Source organism: Oreochromis aureus, unplaced genomic scaffold (genome assembly GCF_013358895.1).
Source record: "Oreochromis aureus strain Israel breed Guangdong unplaced genomic scaffold, ZZ_aureus HiC_scaffold_373, whole genome shotgun sequence".
Classification (NCBI taxonomy): domain Eukaryota; kingdom Metazoa; phylum Chordata; class Actinopteri; order Cichliformes; family Cichlidae; genus Oreochromis; species Oreochromis aureus.
In genome coordinates this window covers 75,637-94,874 of record NW_024108921.1, presented here as the reverse complement: position 1 = coordinate 94,874, position 19,238 = coordinate 75,637, and the positions used below count along the sequence as shown (strand labels likewise).

Here is a 19,238-nt window from a genome sequence, read left to right as displayed (position 1 = left end):
GAATGGTACTCATGGCCATTGATCAGTGTTCTTTGATCAATGGGTTTTGGTCAGTGATTGTTGATCAATGGTCATGGGAATTTGCATAATTATGATTAAGGAACTGACCTCACAGCCCATTGTTCCTTCAGTGGGCTGGTTTCAGTCATTATGCAAATGTACTGTTTATAAGGTTTGGGGAAACCTGCAGTCAGCTGAGACTGAAGAAGTCACTTGGATGAGTGACGAAACGTTTCTCCCACAAAACGCTACGTCCAGATGAACAGATTCAACTTTTGGAGAAACACTGCAGTTGTCTTTCACTCGCGAGGGCAGTCATGGACGCATGACCTGTGTCTCATCACTGTCTGCGTGCTTTATTTATACTTTTCTGTGTGTCTGTGTGTGCGTCTGTGTACAAAGATAACAAAGTTATTCTTAGAACCAGAGCTGAGGTTCCCCTTTTCTATCTGTATGTTCTTACAGAAAGAAGAAGCTGCAAGTTGTTTATCACAGAAAAGTTTCATGTCAAAAGTCACGTAGACATTTGCTTAGTGATAAATAAAAGAATACATTTCATGTAGCTGATCACATACACAATTATCTTTTGACATTCCGCCCTGTTTATCAGAGAAATTAAATGTACAATAAGTAACTACTTGTCTTTCACATTCTCAGTTACTACATCATTAGTTACACTTCATCTAACAAATAGGAAAAAAAAGTCTTCATGATCTTCATCGGTTTTGGTACATCTACGTATGCCATGAGTGACAAGCTTATCATCTGTGAAATTACAGCTTTTAAACAAGGAATAACTCAAATAAAGAAAATAAAATAAAATCAGGAAAAGTCCAACGACGATCAACAGTCTCTTTAAAACCTGTTAAAGTTGAGCGCTTCTTCCTGGAGGAGGATGTTGATGTCATTGTGCACTTTACAAAAGTCATTCTGAAGGTGTGGTCGGAGATCAGAATTAGTGCACTTGTTCCAGGGTGTTTCCCATATATGGTTGTGTCAATATGCTCGGCATGTGCGAGCAGACGTAACAGTCTTTCTCTGTGATCCTGTTAAACACGTATCTGTATCAGGCATTTTTCATCCAAGGATGGATGTTATCTTGTCTCATGTCCATTAGGTGGAAGTTGTCGTGCGTCCATCTTCTCTGTCTGCCTCGTGGCTCAGTTGCTGTTGGCATCAGCTGGGGTCCTGTAAGGGTGAGCTTGGTAGTCAAGGTAACCAGCAGGGTTCCCCTTCCCATGGTTGCACATAGGTCCACACTGGAAAAAATGGCCCTCCAAAAACAAGAAAAAAAAAACTTAATACAAGATATTTTTTTGCTTGAAATAAGTGAAAAAATCTGCCAATGGAACAAGTGAAAATTCTCTTGACAAGATTTCTTGAAATAAGACAGTTTAATAAGCCTTGCAAGATCTTGAAATTAGCCGGAAAAACTCATTCTTAGCTATATTTTACTAGTGTTGTGAAGTTTGTGTGTCTCATAATAAGTTTGTGACACTCAAAAGTAGCATTTTCCCCTCAAAAGTAGCTTCTTTTTTTTTAACCTTCCAACATCACACTCTTTGTTTTAAGTGTATATAACTTATTTTGAGTTCTAAAATGTGACACTGTTCTAGATTTAAGTACACCTTACTTAAAATAAGATTAGAAACTGGCATTTTGAGACAAAATTTATGTAAGTTAGCATTTTTTACTAGTATTTTTGTAATAATTCTCCATTTCTAGTGCATTTACCTTTCTATACAGCAGTAATACTGTTCTAGATTCAAGACATTTACCTACTACTTATAAGACAAAAAAACATGAAAACTATAGATTTGCAGAGCAGCAACTTTATTGGTAAAGCCCCATAAACAGAGAGGACTGCATTAAAGAAGTCATTTTGCAGTGACTTTTTGTTCTGCCCAATCTGGCCCTTAATACACTGCTAAAATCTGTGCATTGCACAGGCACAATTCAAAGCACAGACAAACACACTGCTAGGCATACTAAAACTGCTCAACCTGTAACATTTGTTATTAATACAAAGTGTTTTTTTATCATTTAAATTAAAGGTCCTGGGCTATATTAACATGGACATTTGACAACATTCTTCAAACAATACCATTGTAAAATTATCATTAAGGATGCACGGAGCCTATCCGCTGAATACACTGTAGCCTAAACTCAACATTAAAAAAAAAAAAAAAACAACCTTTAAAATCAACTAAAAGCTAGGCAGTCTCTGCACTGCACAAACCAAACATAAAATGTCGGCATGTTCGCTGATATTATCGTGCATCCTAATTATAAAACTGGGCTAACCTGGCCAATTTCAAACAAAATCAATCGCAACCAACATGGACTGTAGTAGCCTTGGAAGGAGAGAAGAAGTGCTTTCCTATAGTCCACATCTTAACCACACTGGCTCTACTGGCCAATAAAAGCATTCCAGTCAGCCATGCTCTTCTTGTAAGATGATGTGAGATCTCGCTCATTGATTTTGTCCAAGAGAACCTCCGTCTGTATGACGGAAAGCAGAGTGGCTACACACTTTGGGTATGTAAGGTGTAGGGTATAATAGTAGGCCATAAGGTATAAAGCACCCTCCGTAACCTCGTCTTTTGGAAACGTGGTTATTGGCACATCTCCTACCGCTAGGATGCAGTTGGACGGACTCGCGATCAGGACTGGGCAGGAGAGAGGACGTTTCATCAAAGAGGTATTAGGGTCTTCTTGGTCCTTTAACACAGACAAACTTTTGTAAGGATTATGCACTTTTGTTTCAAACACATAACTAAAGCTAAATTACAACAAAAGTTGAGGTTCTGAGAAACACATCTGAAATTGCTACTTTTAATTATTCTCGATGGAATTACTGTTCACATATGTCTAGCCTTCCTGAAAAACAGAAAACCAAGGCTACATTAAATTAGGTATCATTGAGGTGATAAAATGTGCTACCACGTAATGCATACATGTTTGTATTTACTGGTCACAGAGATCGAACCTGTGAGAAACCTCATTCCAAAATGTGTTTTAGGTGCCTTTGAAGGCTTAGAACATATAGTATGTGAATATAAAATACTTTGGCACTCATCAGAAGAAGCATTTTTTTAATACTGTTGTCCCAAAAAGAACAAAAACAAAAAACAACTGCTACATTTTACACAACTCACCTCAAGGACATGCACCAGAGCCTCACTCGCATCCCGTGCCCTCTTTGGAGGAGCAGAGGTGGATGGGAACAGTGATGGCAGCACACACAGGATCTCAAGAGCCTATTCAGCTGTACAGAAAAAAGAATCATCTCATTACCACACTTAAACAAAATCCTCAAGATAAAAAAACAAACAAAACAACAACAACAAATATTTGGCCAGTGATAACCGTCATGGATTGAAAAGGTGAACAACAAGACACTAGCACATGAAAGTTAAAGCTGTAATCCACAGTTTAAGCTTGTCACAGTAACCTAATAAATTGCTAAATTGTGTAGATAATTGTTGTATACTGTGTTTATAGTAGGCTAATATGACTTATGCTTAAATGCTAACTATGCCTACATTGACCTACATTGCATTAATGTCAGTCTGTAAAACTTAATGCTGAGGAGGGAGGAGGGGAAAAAAAGGATTTATCTTACATTTTATGTTGTGTAGGCTCACTGATTAGTGAGCCTACACAACAATCTTTCCTAAACTGGCCTGTTGGTTTTTATTTTTAGCCTTTTGTGGCGTTGAGTACGGTGGCCCTGAGAGGCCAAACGGACTGCAACTTCAGAAAACACTTGCAAAAGAAAAACACTTGCAAAAAAAAAATGCTGCAAAAAAAAATGCTGCAAAAGAAAACACTTGCAAAAAGAAAAATGCTGCAAAAGAAAAATGCTGCAAAAGAAAAAACGCTGCAAAAGAAAAACACTTGCAAAAAGAAAATGCTGCAAAAGAAAACACTTGCAAACAGAAAATGCTGCAAAAGAAAAACACTTGCAAAAAGAAAACACTTGCAAAAAGAAAAAACGCTGCAAAAGAAAATGCTGCAAAAGAAAAACGCTGCAAAAGAAAAATGCTGCAAAAGAAAATGCTGCAAAAGAAAAACGCTGCAAAAGCACACAAAGCACAACGGAAATGGGAAAAAGACAACGGAAATGTTTCTGGGGAGACAATAACCGGACGGACCAGTTGCACGAACCAAAACGTATGTATGGCTGTATCCCAATTCAGGGACTGTTTCCCAATTCAGGGTCTGCAGCCTTAAAGTACGCAGCCTTAACGGTCCTTAAGGGCCGCACTCAAAGACCGCTGAGGCCGGCTTGTAGGCTTGTAAGATGGGACGGTCTAGCCTCCGTCGCGCTGCCCAGGTTGCCTAGTAACCATGATACTAACAGCTGGAAACGTTTCATACAGCTTTGTTTGACAGAAATGAAGGAGAACATATTTTGTACATTTGTTTCTACATGAGCTTTGTGTGATTTGATAAGTATCTGAGGCTGATGATTTTGGGCTTCATTTCTGTACTGAACAGTCATTTAAGATTAGCTAGTAAATAACAATTAGCTCATGTTGTTCATGAGACTAAAGTCATCTCACTTTGGTAATGTAAATATAATATGGCCAATATTTTATTAATCATTATTAGTTATTACAGCAGTGAACATGAACTCTGTGCCAAACACTGAGCTTCAGTAAAGATTCAAGTTGCATTTATTTATATTTCCTATCACCTTAAATCTTCACTCAAAGACAAGCATCTTTGACAGTGTATATATAGATGTATTATATATAAGAGACAAATATTGTTTTTTTTAATATGTTGGCATTACTAAATTTGGCTCAATGCTTATATATGTGTGGAAGAAGCAAATGTACGAGCTGTGATAACTGTTTCTGATAGAATGAAGAGTAGACTGATATATTAAATATTCCTTTATTGGGTGAGAAAATCAGACCATGTCATAACTGCTTTAAGTCACACAGAATAGATATCAGAGCCTTAAACAGGCTGACTTCTGCTAAATGGGTCAAACTGGGCAGAAAGTACACAAACACATAACATCCTTATAGAATATGATGTAACACTATAGATCAACTTACCTCAGACTATATAAAGCATATAAACAGTTACAGCAATATGATGCAACAAACACAGCAGTGCTACTAATCCAAAATACTCAAAGCTTCATAGAACTGAAACAAACATTTATCTTTAGCTCCATTCTGCTGCTGATACATACTTTAGGTTTCTGAATATTAAACTTGTTGCTGCCTTTCATAGTGTGTAACTTGAAGGCCCTGAGTACTTTCTCCCACACTGAAAACACTGGGATGATAACATTATTTGAACATTACCTAATAAGACTGATTCAGGACAGACAATTAGTTATGTTAAACTTTCCTAGCAGTCCTTCACAAACAGGGAACAGTCTGTCTATTCTCTCCATCTGTCAGCTGCTGCTGGCTCTTCCTCCTCCTCTTCCTCACACACTGCTGAGTTTGTCCTGGTGGATCATCAGGGCTGCAAAGCCTCACAGATGACGTGCAGCAGTGGGTCCCTCAGTCTGTCCTCACTCTGGACACTTGCAGTTGTCACACATGGAAATCAAATGTGTGATAAGCTGCAGGATTCAAACACAAGTGTTTGACACTTGCAGTTGTCACACATGGAAATCAAATGTGTGATAAGCTGCAGGATTCAAACACAAGTGTAACTTATAAATACATGTTCATACTTTTATTCCACAATCAGAGAGAAAGAAACAGAGAGAGAGTGCAGGACAGACAGACAGGTGACAGTCTCAGGTGTATACACTGCTACAAAACAGCACAAGAGAAGGAGGATTTAGTGTTTGTGTTATTACGAGTGCTAAACAAGAAGAGTTCCCAGATGGTCCAGTGGACACATGTGTGACTCCTGTGATTAAAGCATCTTTCTTTCAGCTTAACGATTGAACCGTCAGCTCGTTCAAACACACGTTAAACTCCGTTTGGCTCGACACCACCGAACAGAGGCAGCAATATAACATAGCGAACATTAACAGTGCAGTGAATCCTGCTTGTGCCGTCATATTCAGGACTGCAAACCGAGCAGCATCACTGACTTTCAGCTTGTTGTGTTTGTGGATATATGACTGACTTTAATTATCCACAAAATCATCAGATTCTCTGTAAGATTAAGGTCGACTATCTAACGGCGTATAAAGTAAAGGCTTTAAAACAAAGTAAATGCTGAAAGTACAAACATCGCTAATGTCACATAACTTTGCCGGCATGTGGCCAACAGTAATGTTTTAATGTTCCTCATTATTAAACATTTGCACATAAATAAGTGACATCATATTCAGAACTTACTTTTGAAAGTTTACTCTTTGGCGCTCCACTTCTTTGAAGTGTCTCCCAGTGCACTTGTTAGCATGTTTTGGTTCGTGCAACTGGTCCGTCCGGTATTGTCTCCCAGAAACATTTCGTTGTCTTTTTCCTATTTCGTTGTGCTTTGTGTGCTTTTGCAGCGTTTTCTTTTTCCAGCGTTTTTCTTTTTGCAGCATTTTCTTTTTGCAAGTGTTTTCTTTTGCAGCGTTTTCTTTTTGCAGCGTTTTCTTTTGCAGCATTTTTCTTTTTGCAGCGTTTTTCTTTTTGCAAGTGTTTTTCTTTTTGCAGCATTTTTCTTTTTGCAGCATTTTTCTTTTTGCAGCATTTTTCTTTTTGCAGCATTTTTCTTTTTGCAAGTGTTTTTCTTTTTGCAGCGTTTTTCTTTTTGCAGCATTTTTCTTTTTGCAAGTGTTTTTCTTTTTGCAGCATTTTTCTTTTTGCAAGTGTTTTTCTTTTTGCAGCATTTTTCTTTTTGCAAGTGTTTTCTGAAGTAGCAGTCCGTTTGGCCTCTCAGGGCCACCGTAGTTGAGTCTGTTTTCCCTGCGCATAACTAGTAAAGGTGCGGCTTTCAGCTCCTTCAAGAAGGAGAGGGGGAGTGGGGGATTAGGCCTTTAAAATTTCAAATTCTCCTCCTCCTGTCCTCAGTGGCATCACTTTATGGACCGCTGCTTTAACATGCTTAAAGATCCAAACTATACTCTGATGACTAATAACACCAAAACATCATTGCTTACCTTTATCCATTCCCATTGGGGGCTTCAGCGTCTTTTTCCATACACCAAAAAACTGCACCTTCTGGCAGAAATCTTGCCATCTTCCCTTCAGTTCATTGACGAAGTTGCCATTATCTTTATCCAAAATGCGATGAAGCTCCTCCATCACCTATAAAATATTCAGCATACCAATACAAACATGTCAATGCATCACTGAGGAGCAAGAAGTTGGTATGATAAACATTGTTTGGTTTGAATCACGTGGATTCAACAATGACTTACATGGCCAATGTCCTTGAAGCAAGGATATGCTTCTAGAACCTTTTTGTGTCTGTCCTCCTCGCGAATAGTATTTGAATCAATGAATGCTCTTCTGGCTGAAAATTCCAAATCCAGGAGCTGAGAGACATCCTGGTGGTTTGGGTTTTTTATATTAAACAAAGTTTGTAGGGTATTGTAGTGTTTGGCCAAGGTTGCTGGACAGTGGGTGTCTGGACTGTCGATATCCATGAGGCTTGTTTGCTGCAAGACACAAAATTACATAAATAATGTCTCTCACTTTAAAAAAAAACTTATGTCATTAAAATGACAAATGTCAGAAATATAAAACATAAGTCCTTTTAATCTGTTTAAAAATAAAATTTGCATACATTACCCTTTAAAACCGACACTGTGACCTCATCCAGTCCTTCCATGCTGTTAGCCTACTTAGCACACTAGTTAGCTTTTTTTGTCGTTAGCTTGCTTCGTCCAGTCACTGTTCGGCTGCAACGTTACACAATATAAACACACCAAAACATTTAGAACTTTCGAAAGGAGTGTAATATGTACAAAGAAAATGAGCACTGTATAATACATTTTAACTTACTTCCAATGAAACACGGATGCAAAGAACTCTCGGACAGTAGTGGCAGGCACGTGTCTGCATGAACTTAAGATGTCCACCAGATCATTCATGACAGCCAGAAACGAAGTTCGTGTTCAATTTGCCTGACATTTCTTTGGCCCAAAAATCCTAAAAGGATGATTCATTGGTTTTTAAACCAAACAACTGTCTCTGTGCATTGCAAAATAACGTTAATTATTATAGGTTAAAAAAAAAATAATTTAGTTTATCCCCCACATTTACGACAATTTAGCAGGCGCGTGTAACCATGGTAACGAGTTATTTTACGGCACAAATGCAGCCCGCCTGCCACCGAATGAAACATACTAGCTTCCAACATGATTTGGCGTTGCTTTATATGCTACGTGTTTGTAGCATTGAGTCTGAGACAACGTTTGAGTCACATTAATACCATGCACAGCCGCAGCCCTGACTTTCGCGTGGTGTGTGGAATTGATGGCTGTCCGAGTGAGTACAGAGTGTATAACTCCTTCTACTATCACGTAAAGCGGACACACGCGCGTCACCTTCTCGGAGTGGAAGCGGATGAGGAGGAAGGATCAACCCGCCACGGTTTACCTGGAGCAGGTGAAAGGACGGACCCAATCAACCAAACTAACGCCAGTTCTTCAGTAACTGACGAGGGCTCAAGCATCCCCACACTAACGGTAAGTTATTTTAACAAAAGCCAGAGAAACGAGCTGCAGAAGCTGTAACATAATGTTAGCATTTACTTTGGCTGATCCAAGTACGTCCATTAAATGTGTTGTTTTTGACAGATTTATGTTGTACTTTTATTTTAACAGTGATGAGTGTCAAACTAGTTGCTTCGCTAAATTAAGTAACTCACCTGAAACGTAAATGAGAGCTGCGGCAGAAACGCAAAGCTGCAGTCTTGTCAGACAGTGTTTTTTTTCAGTCATCCGTTCGCTCCGGTGAATGCATCCAAACTTTGCAGAAAGTCCTATTAGTTTTAAAGAAAAGTTGATATATTGTTGAAATATGTGTTGAAATCAGCTGGTAAAAAGCCAGTCAGCTAACTGAACCTATGTAAATAGGTTTACATAGGTTGCTATCATGTTTACATATAATGTGTTCAAGGTCCACTTAGAGAATGACTATTAGGCAAAGCAAACCAAAATGAAGTGATTTGTTCAGAGTTACTGTCCAAAAAAATTTAAACGCACAAAAAAATACTCATCTTCACATTAATAAAAGCATTAAAGTCAATATTACTTTTATTGTCAGTATTGCTTATTTTTTTTAAAGGTGAAACTACTAAATATAACATATTTCAAATTGTCAGCAACTTGTCCGACAGTAAATAACTGACATAAGTAATTACTTTCATACAAACCAATCAGTAAGTTATTTTGTATATTTTTTAAATGAGTAATCAGTTATAAATAACTATTTACATTTCCGAAGTAACAGCAAGACTACTAACAACATTAACTCTTACTTTTATTTCTAAAACTATCTTTTGTTTTTCTTTTCTTTACCTTTTCTTCTTAGTAACTCTGGAGGTTGTGTTTTTGGTGGCATTTGTCTGACTGTTAGCAAAATAACTCAAAGTTATGGACAGATTTTAAATTTAAAGGAAATGTCACAAATGGGCCAATGAACAAGTAATTCAATTTTGGTTGTGATCAGGCATGATCGAGGAATTTAAACTATACTGTACTGAACTCTCCATGTGCTTTGGTAGTCTTATTAATCTATTATCAAGTACTGCTTTGTTTGTCATTTTAGTTGTCATTTTAAAAGTTCAAATTAAAGACATCAGTCAGTAAAAATACATCTACCTTGTACCTTATGGGCATGAATCTAGCTAACTAATGAATGCAATATTGTTTGGTGATTGCTACCTATCAATGCAATTATTTATTTCTGTTTTAATAGATATGTTTTTGTTATTCTGTTTCAGAGTGGATTTCAAGAAGATGGAGAGGGTCACCTGAATCTTGACTTTTATAAACATGCAACTGCATTTCTTCTTCAAGCCAAGGAAACTCATCGACTGACACAGGTAATTTATGCCATTAATTTTCCATTGAATTGTATTTCATTGTTAGAGAACCTAAAAGCAATTTGCTTAACTTATGCTTAACAGTGCTCAAGCTATAACTTGGGCACTGTTCAGACCTAACATCCTGAATGATCTGATCATAAATGGACAGCTTTAGGTATGTGAGTGAAACACCTGACATTAGAATGTGTCTCCATGTACTTCATGGGTGACCACTCAGATCTCACTCCCCCGCTATATATGGAAATAGACATGTATGTTGCATCCAAAATCTGCCTATCACTATATTTCCTTAGCATGAGCTAAGAATAGAAACAACATAATACACACAACACAAATTTTCAATTTGCATTTCCACCTATGATCCGATTCCTCAAAATGCATTATAATTAAGTGAAAACAAGGTCTTAACGTTGCATAAGGCATTATTATTCTTTACAACAAAAAATTGGGTGGTGGAGGTAACTTATTTTGCTCATTGCATCTCACTAACTTTATGTAACTGAAGGGTTCCATTTTCAAAAATTGTGTCTCTGCGAGTTTGCACGTTGACTGTGTTTTCATATGAATTTTGTAATTAAGGATTTTCCTTTGTTTTTTCCTCTTCTACAGAGAGCTGTTAACCACATCGTGAGTGGAATCCAGCAATATCAGGCCGTATTATTGGAGCACCTAAAACAAGAAATGAGTGACACGATTGAGAGACATTTTGGGGACCTGGATCAACTAAAGAGTGACACAATGGGGTATTTGACCAGTTTGTTGACCCTTTCACTCAAATTGCTTCCACCCATTTGCAGGACAAGACCATCAAAGAACTGTTAAAACCAGTTGAACCAGAGATTATTGTCACAAAACTAACAGTCTGTTATTCGAAGCATGGAGACTCCAGAGTTCTTGCCATTAAGGACCATTGTTTTCATTACATACCGTTGGTGAAAAGTTTGGAGCAGCTGCTATCACATCCAAGAATGCTTGCAATGATTGATGAGAGGCCAAAAGCCATGCAAGGATGGCCAAGTTGTCACTGCAAGTGGTGAGAGGACAATTCATGGGGCACTCATATCTGTGTGTGGAGACACTCTAGCTCAGCATGAAGTGGCTGGATTTAAGGAAGGAGTGGGTTTTGCCTACAGTAAATCCAGGCACTGCGACTGCCACTTTGAAGACATGCAGGAAAAATTTAATGAAGATTTGTTTGTTAAAAGGACCATGGCCAGTCGTAACAGGCAATGTAATGACATTGAGAAAGCAAGTACTGACTTTCTGAAAGACAATCTAAAAATAACGTATGGTATAAAGAGGAAAAGCAAGTTAACAGAATCTCCTCACGTTGATATAATCAATCAAACCCCACAAGACATCATGCATGTTATTCTTGAAGGCGTTGCCCCATATAAAATCAAATGTGTTTTAAAGAATCTTGTGCTTTCAGGGCAAATGAACTTAGATTCATTCAATAGTGCAATTCTGTGTTTCTCTTATTCTCCTGTTGATGTGAGGATAAGCCTTGCCCCATATCTGTCAGTACGCTGTCATCAAATGACAATAAATTGAAACAGTCAGCTGGGCAGATGCTGGTTTTCTTAAAGATCCTTCCATTTCTTATGGACAAAATTGGAGAAAATCATTACACACAAATGCTAACGTAACATGTTAGAGATCATAAAATTCTGTTTTCACCTATTATTGCTGTCTCAACTCTCTCCAGACTGAAGCTTTTAATAGAGCTGCATTTAAAACATTTCAAACAACTGTTTCCAGATGAAAATATTATACCTAAACAGCATTATTTACTGCATCTTCCTTCTCAGATTAAGGCTCTTGGTCCTACAGTGAGGCATATGTGTATGCGCTTTGAGTCAAAACATTGTTTCTTCAAGCAGTGGGCTCTGAAAAGTAGTTTTAAGAATATTTGTAAATCTCTTGTGAAGCACAACCAGCTTTATGAATGTAGTCAGAACGTGCATGAGAAACATCCCATTTTTTTCAAGTGAAGTCGACATGGGTCCAGCCTCTGAGGTGAAAAATGTTCATTATGTAGAAGGCAAGATTAAAGACTTCATTGAGCAAGTTGAACATGTAGTTTCTGTACAGTGGATTATGCTACATGGAAATAAGCATTCTTGTGAAAAATCTTTGGTTATTTCTGATGTCATAAATGATGCTCCAGAGTTTGCACTTGTTAAAAACATCTATATTGTAAATGCATCTGTGTATTGTTTTGAATGCCAGCCTCTCTCTACAGTTGGGTGGAATGATCAATATTTAGCTTATGAGGTAGAAGTTCCCTGTCTAGCTCAGGCAAATATTTTTGTGGATGCAGGAAATCTTGTTGATTATACAGCATACCACTATGTAAACTTTAATAACAGCAAGTACATTCCAGTGAAGTATGATCTCACTGACATCATCAAACATCATTCTTGAGTCTTTTGTGAATATGTGGGCTGAAATAATGTTTTTAAACACTGGCAAAAATTTATTGTTCTATTGACTTTTTATTTTACTTTTGGCACAATCTGTTCAGTGCAACACAACTGAGAGGGAAACAATTTCAGTGTTTTGCCTCTTTCAATGTCACATTGATATGGTTTGACTGGTATGTAAGAAAAATAAATACACTGTGCTTAAGATACTAAGACTCATAATAATGCAATGTTGGGCATGTTGTTAATCTGCAGTTCTCAATAAAGTAGATTGGATGTCCTGATTCAAGTTAGGTCTATTTCTTGAAACAAGATGATACATCTTTTACAAATAACACAGCAGCTTAAAACGTTTATGAAATGCCAAAAAAGCTTGTTTCGTGTGATATATGACTCAAAACAATATGTTTTCAAGAGTTTTTCACTTAACAAGATATCCAAGATGCACTGTCTAAAAACAAGTTCCCATATCTCACTGAAACGTTACTCTTTAGCTGATTATGGCTTATTTTAAGTGTGATTAGTGCTTTTTTTGATTTTTGCAGTGCATCACACCTGCACCTGGCTGCCCTAAAGTTGATCAGATGGAGATTAGAGTGCGGGCTTACCCGACGGGGGCCCAATCAGCACTGCCCCCCCCTCACCCCCGAAGCAACCAAGCGTAGGTGAGGCTTCCCTAATGTGCTTCCTCCTGGGTGTCGGGGCTTCCCGGGACCTCAACCTTTTTGCAGTGGCTCTGATGTATCCAGGAGGGTCTCTCTGTAATTTTACAGGCTGTGGGTGTGGTCAATAACACTTGATATGGACCCTCCCAGCGAGGCAAGCTCCAATTTTTCCTCTGGAGCACCCGTATTAGGACCCAATCGCCTGGTTTCAACCTGCAAGAGACTGGAGAAGAGTCGCACGGCAGTTTATTGTTCAAAACAATATCCTTATTTTCTAGTAGTTTTGCCATCCATTCTGTCAGAGTTGTTTCTCTGACAGATTTGTCTAAAGGTTCACTTGTCACTGGTAGAGGAAAAGGTCTCCCATGAACAACCTCAAATGGTGTAAGTCTTTGAGAGCCTTGTGTTAATCTCATCCACATTTTCACTAGGCCTATGCATTCAGGCCATGGTCTTCCTGTTTCTTCCATGCATTTTCTGAGTCTCTGTTTTATGGTGCCCTTAGTTCTCTCTACTAACCCTGCACTTTGTGGGTGATAAGCACAATGGTTTTTTATGCTGAATCCTAGTGCTTCAGAGACTTTACTGATCACATCATTGACAAAATGTGTCCCATTATCTGATCTTATCAGAGTAGGGATACCATATGTTGGAATGAAATGATTGCATAGACATTTTGCAACTGAGATTGCATCTGCTTTTTTCACTGGATAAATCTCTGGCCATTTTGAGAATACGTCTATAATCACTAGAGCGTATTTTGAGCCTTGACTTTCACTTAATTCAATAAAGTCCATGTGCATGGTGTGAAATGGATAAGGTGGTTTGGGGAAATGTCCTCTTTTTGTCCTCAGATTGTCTTGTGAATTGTGTCTCTGACAGATCATGCATGTCCTCACAAATTCCTTTGCTGAAGTTTCAAAATTTAGAGTATAAAAGTATGTGTTTATGACCTGGACCATCCCTCCTGATGACACATGCGTAACTCCATGGGTCACTAATGCTACTGTTCTGTGTAGGGACTTTGGGAGTATTGGTTTACCTTCACAGGTCATTAGGTCATTTTCTATTTGTGCTCCACACTTCAGCCATTTCTTCTGTTCTGTGGTTGGCGCCGCTTTTTGTTCATCTTTAAGTACACCAAGTGGTATTTGCATAATGGATGCAGACATTAATGTGTCTACAGTTTGTTGTGCGGCTAATTTAGCTGCTTGATCTGCAAAGTTATTGCCTTTAGTTATTTCTGAATTATCTTTCTGATGTGCAGCACATTTACACAATGCTAACTGTTTTGGCAATGTTATTACTTCTAACAGTGTTTTCAGAAGATTTCCATGTTGCACTGGGTTTCCAGTAGATGTAATCATTCCTCTGTTCAGCCAAATTTTTGCAAAGTGATGTACTGCTGAAAAAACATACGGACTGTCACTGTATATATTTATCTCTTGGCCTGTGTGCAATTCACATGCACGTATGACTGCTTTGAGTTCTGCACTCTGAGCGGAGAATGAGGATGTTAGCGGTTTCGCTTCTGTGACTCTATCTGCTGTGGTCACTGCATAGCTGACGCAGTTTCGTCCTAGGCTATTCTTAGACGCTGAGCTGTCTACAAAAACGTCAGTGAAACCAGCTTGTGGTGTGCTGTAAATGTCAACACGTGGCTTTGTCTCCTTATCTAATTTTTGCATACAGCAGTGTGGATGACCTTCTTCAGGTGAGGCCAAAAGTGCGCTTGGGTTCAACTGACAACAATTCTCGATTCTAATACGTGATTGTGACAATAATTTTCCAACATATGAGAGCTGTCTCGCATATATCAGGTAAGACAAATTGGCTTAGATTAAAATTTAAGTCACTGCATGGGGTACTCTGATGATCAGAGTGTGCTCTAAAACAATGTCACCAATGCTAAACTATATTCATCTGTAATGCTAGTTTCAAGTTACTGAATGCTTCTCCTGTTCTATTTCTTTGTAGATGCAAGACTACATTTTGACCTAAGGCATTTAGGTCATTTCTATTTTGTCAAAGAATTCATACATCTCACACATCTAACATATGTCAAACTTTTAAGTTAGCTCACAGCTCTAAAACTAGGCATTAATAAATCATATGCCTAATCATTATGTGTCACTGTGATCCACAAGTATGATCACAAAGTTGTTTTCCAAACCAACAAAACAAACAAACAAAAACAAAAAACAAATTGCGATGGCATCAAGGCTTTACACACATGAGTCAGGACACAAAAAGAAAAAAAAAGAAAAAGCTGCTGCCAGAAACAAAGCAGAAGTGTGAGGAAAAAACTGAGCTCACAGACAGCTGCATGTGTGAGCTTTAATATGCAGCTTCTGCTCTAAAAATAAAAAATAAAAAAATTTTGTAGCTTGCTCATTAGCTTGGTAGTGTCCACATATTTAATTCAGCTTCTCAAACCTGTAGCTTTAGCTGTTGTATACAGGGTTTGGCTTATTAGTTGTTAGTATAGGTTTGCTCTATATCTCATCAAAGTCTCATCTAGGATGACAGGTTTTCAAGCAGGTCAAGTGCCTCTATGCACCTGATTAGTTTAGGTATTTTCTTTATTTTCTTCATCTCATGTATCATTGTACTGAATTCGAGCAAACCTTAAGCTTGAATCAGACTACTTTTAACAATTATCCACCTCACATCATAACTGACTGAGGTGCCTCTTATTAATAATATTATGTCATTATTAATGTTATTATCTCTTTTTTATATAACAGCAATAGTATATAACAATATTTTATTTTGTATCCACCAAGGGCTGCGGGTGATCTGCAGTTTCACCCTTTCCCAAGCTGGAGACATTTTCCTTTTCCTTGGCTGAACAATGACACAGCCTTAATATACCTTATGCATCTCTCTATTTTATTTAATATGTTTTCGTGTGAATTATTTGCTTTCATTCATTTTATTCATTCTGGGCATGGTGGTCATCCCAATTTTGTTTCATTGTTAATACCAAATGACAGGGGATTTCTTTAAATCACCCTGCCGTTCTTTGTTCAGCTGAGACACCTGAGTTAGAAAACACACAAACACTGCAGATTTTCTTTAACTCGCGAGGGCAGCCATGAAATGCAGGATCTGCGCCTCATCTCTGTCTGCGTTTTTTATTTATACTTTTCTGTGTGTATGTGTGTGTGTGTGTGTGTAAAGATAATAGAGTTATTCTCAGAACTCAGAGCTGAGGTTCCCCTTTTCTAAGTCTGTATCTTCCAAAACAGAAAGAGGAAGCTGCAAGTTGTTTATCACAGAAGAGTTCATGTCAAAAGTTATTAGGTGAAAAGTCACGTAGACATGTGCTTAATGATAAAATAAAAAGATACATTTCATATAGCTGATCGCATTATACAATATTCTCTTTTGACACCAATTTACAGGTTGTTATCCTTCCTATTATTAGTATGAATACAGTAGAGATAAGCTCTAATTTAATTTAGCCTTTTGTTTATTCCACTTTATTCCTCTTGTATTTATATGTATTCAATTGGGTCTGTATCCAGCCCTTTTTTAAACTCCTACCTTGATCTCTAATCTTTCACTTGATGAGGGATTATTATGTTCTTCCTGATATGGGTGAATGTATAGTGGGACATTTTGTTTTCTTAGGATTTCTCCATCTACAAGCACTGATTTGTCCGGCGCCTGGACATTTCTTTTCTAGCCACTGCTCGTCAGCAGTGAGTCTTTGGTGGGCTGATTTCCCATTATCACAGAACTGCAGAGCTTTCTCTGGTACTAGACTCCGGGGTGGTGGCTGACACGCCCTTCTACTCCGCGCTATTCACGGAGCGGTGTCAGTTTTATGAGGCGGAACTCAACCTTTCCCCTTTATCACCAGTACTTAGGCTTTTGCAGGATACACAAAGAAAACAATAAAAAACAATGGAAGTAGTTCAGCAGCTTATTGTGCTGTAAAATCAACTTACTTCCAAAACACATATACATACACACAGATACACATTTGCGCGCTAATTTGTCACGAAGTATTTCACGGTCACTTCTAAAACCACAGTTCCTTGTAACGTAAACCCTATTTCACGCGTTTTTTTTCCTTTAAACCCTTGCGGCGGGTTAGACCTAAACAGTGTTTTCTCACCCTCAGTCGTCTTTTGCTGGTTGTTCAGGTCATCTGGCTGTATCCCAGCGTCTTGGACCAGAACTATTACACCGGCCTAGACCCGAATTTTTCTTACGTCCCAGGACTCTCACCTCTACCTGGAGAGGGCTATCGACAGACTTCGGTGCTGGCTTCCCACGACGTCAGGATACAGCAGTCAGACCTTGCATTGGAGTCAGAGAAACGTGTCTGTTGTTTCCATCGCTAAGCTCGAAGGACCAATTTAAATGACAGGGGATTTCTTAAGAATCACCCTGCAGTTCTTCAGCTTGAGACACCTGAGTTAGAAAAGACAAACACTACAGATTGTCTTTCACTCGCGAGGGCAGTCATGGACGCATAACCTGCATCTCATCACTGTCTGCGTGCTTTATTTATACTTTTCTGTGTGTCTGTGTGTGCGTCTGTGTACAAAGATAACAAAGTTATTCTTAGAACCAGAGCTGAGGTTCCCCTTTTCTATCTGTATGTTCTTACAGAAAGAAGAAGCTGCAAGTTGTTTATCACAGAAAAGTTTCATGTCAAAAGTCACGTAGACATTTGCTTAGTGATAAATAAAAGAATACATTTCATGTAGCTGATCACATACACAATTATCTTTTGACAGAAGTTCACATCTCAGACGACCTCACCTGCACCACTAACACCACCTCCATCACCTCAGCCAGCTACATCATACGGTCAAAGAAGCTTCCAAGACCATCAGAACATCGCTCCCTCTGCTACAGGACATCTTTCACAAGCGCTGCATCAGTAAGGCCTCCTGTGTCATGCTTGACCCCTCACAATCCTCACATGGACTTTTCTCCCTCCTCCCATCCGGCAGACGCTGTCGCAGCATCGAGGACCAATCCTCCAGACTGCGACACAGCTTTTTCCCGCAAGCCATCAGACTCCTGAACCCACTGCCCCACTCCCCCCCACCACACACACCCACACAAACCATTATCTGACTCTATTGCACTCCACGTACCTCTGCCTTTGTAAATACAGATTCTGCTCTATGGACAATCCTACTCTCAGGAATCCTGCTCATGTTGGTCAGTTATTTCACTCAAGGTCACTTTAAATCACTCACACTGTAAACTGTAAAGCTGCTTTGTCAGTCATTTTAAACCACTTCAAAGTTACGTTAGACTGTTATTGATCCTTTTCACCTCAAAGTGTATACTTACTCCCCTTACCTTATTCTTAAAGTGTATAGTTATTTCTTACTTCTCCTTTATTTATTGTTGTTTGTTGCACTGAATGGAACTGGAGCCTCGGCATCTCGTCTCTCTTTATACTGTACTACATCTCTGTATACAGCAGAGATGACAATAAAGTTTACTTTGACTTTGAATACAGAAACTCATCTTCAGGAAGAGGAGAGAGGAGTCATATTTATCTCACTGAATCTCATCGAATGTTTGGTATTCAAGTGCTTACACATTTCTAAAGAGGGAATAAAACATTGCAAAAAAAACTGTCACTTTGATGTGTGTGGATCCTCCAGACGAGCGTCACTAAAAACTGATAAATCTGTTGTAGTAATGACGCAGAACACTCTCACATTTGTATGCATCAATAGCCTCTTTTCATGAAGATCATCTTATATACTGAAGAAATCAATGTTGGGCAACCAAATTCCATATAAAATATGGTCATAAAGGATTTAAAAGGGATTTATTTCAAAATTAAGAATACATATGAACTACAGACAAAGCCATTGTTCTACTTGGGGGTGATCGCGGCTCAAGAGTTGGCAATTCGTCTTGTAATCGGAAGGTTGCCGGTTTGAGCCCCGGCTCCGACAGTCTCGGACTTGGTCAAGACACTTCACCCGTTGCCTACTGGTGGTGGTCAGAGGGCCCGGTGGCGCCAGTGTCCAGCAGCCTCGCCTCTGTCAGTGTGCCCCAGGGCGGCTGTGTCTACAATGTAGCTGCCATCACCAGTGTGTGAATGGGTGGATGACTGGTTGTGTAAAGCGCTTTGGGGTCCTTAGGGACTAGTAAAGCCCAGTTACCATTACTTCACTCACATTAA

The 19,238-nt window shown here is 38.7% G+C and overlaps 1 protein-coding gene and 1 long non-coding RNA gene across 2 annotated transcripts; one reads left to right on the top strand and one right to left on the bottom strand.

Annotated features, from left to right (window-relative positions):
- Positions 1-297: 297 nt before the first annotated feature.
- On the bottom strand, positions 298-3,238 carry LOC120437039. Its single transcript, XR_005610776.1, has 3 exons — positions 3,159-3,238; positions 2,305-2,721; positions 298-1,274 (listed from the first exon to the last, which is right to left on the bottom strand). It is a non-coding gene; the product is annotated as an uncharacterized LOC120437039 (long non-coding RNA).
- A 5,029-nt stretch (positions 3,239-8,267) lies between these two features.
- LOC120437035 lies at positions 8,268-17,421 on the top strand. Its single transcript, XM_039607767.1, has 5 exons — positions 8,268-8,611; positions 9,871-9,972; positions 10,585-10,718; positions 16,810-16,933; positions 17,221-17,421. Exons 1-5 carry the CDS (start codon positions 8,282-8,284, stop codon positions 17,419-17,421), a joined length of 891 nt encoding a protein of 296 aa, XP_039463701.1. The 5' UTR covers positions 8,268-8,281.
- The last annotated feature ends 1,817 nt before the right edge of the window (positions 17,422-19,238 follow it).

What these genes read in the sequence shown, in the direction of transcription:
- LOC120437035 (XM_039607767.1), top strand. Translation starts at nt 8,282, where the DNA reads ATGATTTGGCGTTGCTTTATATGCTACGTGTTTGTAGCATTGAGTCTG. An exon ending in CTAAAGAGTGACACAATGGG is followed by an intron (nt 10,719 to 16,809) that starts GTATTTGACCAG and finishes CCATTATCACAG; the next exon opens with AACTGCAGAGCTTTCTCTGG. An exon ending in ACCTTTCCCCTTTATCACCA is followed by an intron (nt 16,934 to 17,220) that starts GTACTTAGGCTT and finishes CTGGTTGTTCAG; the next exon opens with GTCATCTGGCTGTATCCCAG.